This window comes from Enoplosus armatus, chromosome 13 (genome assembly GCF_043641665.1).
Source record: "Enoplosus armatus isolate fEnoArm2 chromosome 13, fEnoArm2.hap1, whole genome shotgun sequence".
In the NCBI taxonomy this organism is placed as follows: Eukaryota; Metazoa; Chordata; class Actinopteri; order Centrarchiformes; family Enoplosidae; genus Enoplosus; species Enoplosus armatus.
The window spans coordinates 5885928-5892078 of NC_092192.1; the positions used below are offsets into that span (position 1 = coordinate 5885928).

The window sequence follows — 6151 nt, forward strand, 5'->3', positions numbered from 1 at the left end:
GTATGTACGGCTATAAGCTTCAGTCCATTAGGTGGCGGTAATGTCGCTTATCTCGGTTTGCTAGCAAGACAATCGAAGAAGAAGAAGAAAGCCCAAGAAGAAGATTTGTACGCATGCGCGGTGCCCCAAAGTGAGTTCTAGCCAAGTAGACGTTAGCGGTGTAAAGTACGTGGCAGAAAGGTTTCGATATGGAGGTAGCTGCATTGTTCGCCTTGACTTTATTACTGGGGGCACTGGTTATTCTCGTCGCATTAGCGGTGGGCAGACGGAAAGAAGAAATAAGAGAGGAACTAGAGCAGGCAGCGGAGTTTGCCGGTAAGAGCAACATTAGCTAACGTAACTCTAGCCGAAGCGGCGACTGTAGGGGGGGCGGTGAGTCACCACTATCTATACCGTCTTTGACACGCGCGCGTTGCTTCTGCTGTGTGCATTCATAACGAGTGTGAACAGCAGAGTAGTGTGTCTGCGGTGTTCACTGCTCCTTCACACAAACAAGCGGACTTATGAAGAGAGTAATAAAAACTGAAGCAACTTTGAGCGACTGTCATGTGTCGTTGGCCAATTGACACGGGTTACATTGACGGACCAATAGGATGAGCGCTTTCTGTCTAGTCAGTGTCCATTAATTATGTAAACAATGATGAAAATTTGATTGTGACCTCTCTGAGGTTCACAATACCTCCATTACTATTCATAGGGACCTTTCCCCTGTTATTATGTTGTAGTTAAAACCTACTTATTATATTACAAACAAATAAATCTACTACAAAGACATCAGCTCAGTTTATTTAACATATTTATTACTGCTTAAGAGCTTAGGTTTGTTTTCCGTTAGTTGTTAGACGCTGCTGTGTGTTGTCCTGTGTATCAGAGACAACAATGACAAATGCAGAATCCTTCAGATGTTAGTTAGTTTTGGTCATGTGATACCTGTGCTGTTGTATCATAAATCCAGATGTTCTTCAGTACATGTTCTGTGTGTTGTCTCTCAGCTGAAGGCAGTGTTGTGAAGGGCCCTGCAGTCAAGAAACAGAAGCAGGAGAAGCAGCAGCGCAGCCGTAAGGATAAAGCTTCACAACACACGTTCAGCCATCCGCTGTTGGCATCCTCTCTGAAGGTAAACTGGAACACACAATGACTCTGCTGCAAAACACACACATTGTAGTGCCTGTAGTGATGAACACCTCAGAGGTCCAAAAGGGCCCTGTCTCTATTTAGTGTTATATTTAGTCTACCCTCCTAAATAATAAATGGGGTGGGCAAGATATTCGGAACATCTCTCAGGTGTTCAATTCAACTGCACCACGAACTGCAGCCTCCTCAGTAACCGTCAAGTTGAATTAACAGGTCTGTTGTATTAGTAAGGATTAGTTTTAGATAGATGGATCTAATGAACTGGCAACTTAGTGTATTTAGTTAGTTAGTTATATAATTCTTCAATGGGAACAAATTATGTCTCACTTTAGGCTTCTTCTCCAAAGCCATTCTTTGAGCATGTGTGTATTTGTGTCCATGTACTTTTTAGAGCCACAGTGGGAACGTGACGTGCCTTGATTTCAGCAGTAACGGGAAGTACCTGGCGTCGTGCGCTGATGACCGCACCGTCCGGATCTGGAGCACCAAAGACTTCCTGGAGCGGGAACACAAGTGTCTGAGGGCCAACGTGGAGCTGGATCACGCCACACTAGTCCGTTTCAGCCCAGACTCCAGGTCTCTCCCTCTCTTTTGCCTCATTTGACTAAAGTTGTACAAATAGTTGTACAACAGTTGGCTTCTGCACCACCACATCGGCCATCTCAGCTAGGGCTGCTGCTAACAATTACGTTTTGTTAGTTGTTAATTAATGTCCATTATTTCTCTGATTAACTGTATTGTAGCTGTATGATCACTGGAGTTCCTGTCAGTGTCAAGTCTGACTAAATATTTGCAATCTGAGGTCTCAGATAAGTCAAACATCACAATATAGCCAAAAAAAACATAATAATTTAAATTTCAACAGTTATCTTATTGAGGGATAACCAAAAAAATAAATGGGTGGGAAAGAAAGAAAAATGCCTATCCCAGTTTCCCAGAGCATGCAATGGCATTGGTTCATCTTAAAGGTAATTTTTGAAGTACCTGATAATACCACCGCCTCCTTGACTGACTCTCACCTTGTACCTGCAGGGCGTTTATCACCTGGTTGGCCAATGGAGATACCATTCGAATCTTCAAAATGATCAAAAAGGAGGACGGCACTTTAAGCTTCAAAGCTGCCCCTGAGGACTTCCCACAGAAACACAAGGCCACCATCCTCAACATTGGCATTGCAGAGACGGGTACAGAGCACAATGTCTTCAAGTCACGTAGCTTTTATTTGTATTATTATTGTATGTTTAAGCAAGGTTACAAAAGGTGTGTTTGTTTTTAGTGTTTTTTTCAATATCCTTAGAATTTCATAGGTCTTTCAGTTTCTCAGCAGTCTAAAAGATGTGTGATGGGCTGATTCTATATTTCCTCTCTGCAGGCAAGTTCATCATGAGTGCCTCCACCGACACCAGCATCCACATCTGGGACCTGAAAGGAGAGGTACTGGCCTCTATCAACACTAACCAGATAACCAATTCTTACGCTGCCATCTCCCCATGTGGCAGGTCAGTCCCACCCCTCCATCACTTGAAAGATCAAACAGGGTGCCTAGAAAACATATTCACCCCTCTTGTACGTTTTTATGTTTTATTGTCTTAAAATATTGAATCAAAGGAGATTTAATGTGGCTTTCTCACATTGATCAATGTGTGAATTCTGTGATGTTAATGAAGTCAGCTTTTACCCAACATACATTTGCTTCAGAAGGTACTCACGACTGCTTTATGAACATATTCAGCCCTTCATTAGGTACTCTTACATGAACAGTTAGGATTGATGGCAATGTTGACATCTGATCCCTCCTTCTCCAAATCAGCCTCAATGTTGAGTTACTAAATGAGTGTCCTGAATTTGCCATAATTTCCCAAACAAGCTCTCTTTAATAATTCCTGCTGCACTGTCCATAAAGCCTGACCTAATCATTTACTTTCTGAATGGGTTGTATGGTTAATGCAAACCTGTCATAGCGGTGTCCAATGTAGAAGAGAGAATTATTGCAGTCTAAGTATTGTCGAAACACCTGTGATAAGAGTTATTGGAGTTTAGCATGTGTTCAGACCAAAAATAGCAATTGTTTCAGGTTACGGTGAGACGATGAAATATGTCCCAGGAAGGCCGGTTTGAAGAAAAGATCCATTAGTTTGAAGTACTGTTGTTTGGACAAAAGTTCATCCAGGCGCAGCCATACAGTGTGTGGGCAGAGGTGACACAAACCTTTTCAGCCTTGTGTTAAGTTACTCAATCAAGAAATGACTCAGTACGAGACTGACTGTATGACTGAAACATCACTTAATTATATAATCCAGGTATTATGATTAGAGGTTAGTTACACAACAGGCCACTTCTGCAGTGTTCCCTCTGATTTTTTTAAGTATACTGTATTGAGCATTCTTTTCACCAGGTAATGTGACACTTCCAACAGAACAAATAATGCAATCCTCTGTGATTTAAGTGGAGATGTAATTGCGTGTGCTGTCTGTCTCTGTGCTCAGGTTTGTCGCGTCATGTGGCTTCACTCCTGACGTGAAGGTGTGGGAGGTTTGCTTCGGGAAAGGAGGAGAGTTCAAAGAGGTGGCACGAGCGTTTGACCTGAAGGGCCACTCTGCAGGAGTTCACGCCTTCGCCTTTTCCAATGACTCGCACAGGTGATGAAGGCTTTTCTGATCACAATACAAAGCCAAAGAGGTGGCTCACATTGTTGATACCGCTCGTGTCTGTACACTAAATGTGACGTTAGAGCCAGCAGCCTTGTAGCTTAGCTTAGCATAAAGTCTCGAAACAGCTAGCATGGCTCTGTCCAAAGTTCAAATACATCTACAAGCACTTTTAAACCTCATAATTAGCACATCGTAACAAAAACCAAAGTGTAAAGACAATATGTTGCTGTTGTAGTGGGGGTTATGTGCTGTGTCCACTTGTTGCCTGGCAACCTCACAGTGACGACAAGACTCCAGAAAGTTACTCCACTCAGCCAAGAAATAGTCTAGCATGTAAGCCCTTGTAAAACCCCAACTTGTCGTTTTTACACTTTGGTTTTTGTACGGTTTAAACAAACAAGATCTGACATGTTCATTTGTGAGCTTCAGAGGTGCAGCAGCGTCAAACTGCTATCTAACTGTTTCCTTTTGTTTCCTTAATTTTTCAGAATGGTGACTGTCTCCAAAGATGGTACGTGGAAGCTGTGGAATACAGATGTGGAGTACAAAAAGCAGCAGGATCCCTACCTCCTGAAGACAGTCCCCTGCACGTCGTCTGAAGGCAGCCTGGTGGCCTTGTCTCCAGACGGCCGGGTGGTGGCCATCAGCGACGGCTCCAACGTAGCTATGTACAACGCTGCCAGCGGCCAGCTGGAGGAGGAGCTGCACGGCATCCACAGCGGGGAGATCACCGACCTTAGATTTGACATTAACGGACGCTTCTTGGTGTGCAGCGGCGACAAAGCCATCCGAGTGTTTCACAACGCCCCGGGCTACCGGGCAGCCATCAGAGACATGCAGGACATGCTGAAGAAGGCCCAGAACGAGGCCATGAAGCAGAGACTGCAGCAGCAGATCAAAGAGGCTCAGAGCACCCTGGACACTGTGCTGGCTGGTCCCGTCGACTGAAGGAGCCCCAAGAAACCACGTTGTGATTGTGATCGTGTCTTGACTCTCACTGCTGATCTTTCCCTCTGCCACTGAATGATCTGGTTGGGGAATAATGGAATTTGCATGCAGTTTTAATAAAGAATGTCTTTTTATGCAAAGATGCAATGGTGTGAGTTCAGATCTTTTTCATGTCCATAAATGTCTGATCAGAATCAGAATCAGAAATACTTTATTGATCCCGGGGGGGAAATTACACAATGTCTGATGCGTGGTCTCTGCTGTGGTTTTTCATCTGCAGCTTCAACTTAAAGTCCCCCTCCACACAGAAATGTGTTTTTCTTATTGTTACTTCACTTCGATGTTTGAGCTTCACTGTGCAGAATGATGCATGTGCAGAGTTTGACACTAGAAGGATGTTTTCACAATTCATCTACTGAAGAGGGAAAGTTTCTCTGTGCTCGCCTTAAATCTCAGTTTAAGACGTGGACACATGAGCATCACAACTAGTTTGGAAGCCACTGGTTTTGTGGAAACCTCCAGTGCGCATACATTGAGAATGGACTTGAGTGAAGTTGGAAACATGTTGTGTCCAGCAATTAAAATTTTGAAACAAAAAATATTTGTATATGCCTAGATTCTGAATTTATTCCTGAGTAGATGTCATTTAATTCTTTATTAATTATTAATTGAGAAGCAACCTCATGCCATTAAAATAAAACAATATAACATACTAACATACATTTGTGAGGTACATACAAATACTGTACAAAGTACAAATAAAACAGAATCTCAATGAAAACCATCAAAACCATCCATACAGGGGGAAAACACAATTCTCTGAATCTGGATTTTATTGGGATGGAGATCTGATATTTAATAACCTGGACAAATAAAACCCAAACTATCTGCATGATTAAATAAAACCACTAGAGGTAAGTGATGAAATGTGTTGCTCGTCATTTGGATGAACTGACCATTTAAATTAACTACACAGATCAGCTGTGCCACCTAGAGGCTGCGGTCAAACATCTGAATCTGACAGGAGAGGAAGACTTTACCTGAATATGAAGATATTTCTCTTTTATACTCGTGTTGTAAACTTGAAGTAGAAACAGTATTGTTGTATTTTTTTAACTGATGCCACTAAAAACATTTGGACAGATGTTTCTTTATTATTTTTAGCTACCTTAATAAAAATGGTGGTTCTGTTTTTATCTGCTCACACTAACAACAGAATAGCAGATGTGTGTATAAAACTTTCATATATTCATGAATTAAAAACTGCAAACAACTTCAGACTTTTTTCAGTTGATGTGAAACATCTGTGTCACGTCTGCTTTATTCTCATTATATATATATATATATATATATATATATCTCATTCTATACAATAAAATAGAACAAAGTATATAAAAGTAGCACTAAAGGAAGAAATA

The 6151-nt window shown here is 41.9% G+C and overlaps 1 protein-coding gene across 1 annotated transcript; it reads left to right on the forward strand.

The window, feature by feature from the left end:
* Positions 1-188: 188 nt before the first annotated feature.
* Positions 189-4838, forward strand: tbl2 (transducin beta like 2). The gene is made up of 7 exons (XM_070917902.1): positions 189-315; positions 993-1117; positions 1526-1710; positions 2167-2318; positions 2507-2633; positions 3621-3773; positions 4274-4838. Exons 1-7 carry the CDS (start codon positions 189-191, stop codon positions 4731-4733), a joined length of 1329 nt encoding a protein of 442 aa, XP_070774003.1. The 3' UTR covers positions 4734-4838.
* The last annotated feature ends 1313 nt before the right edge of the window (positions 4839-6151 follow it).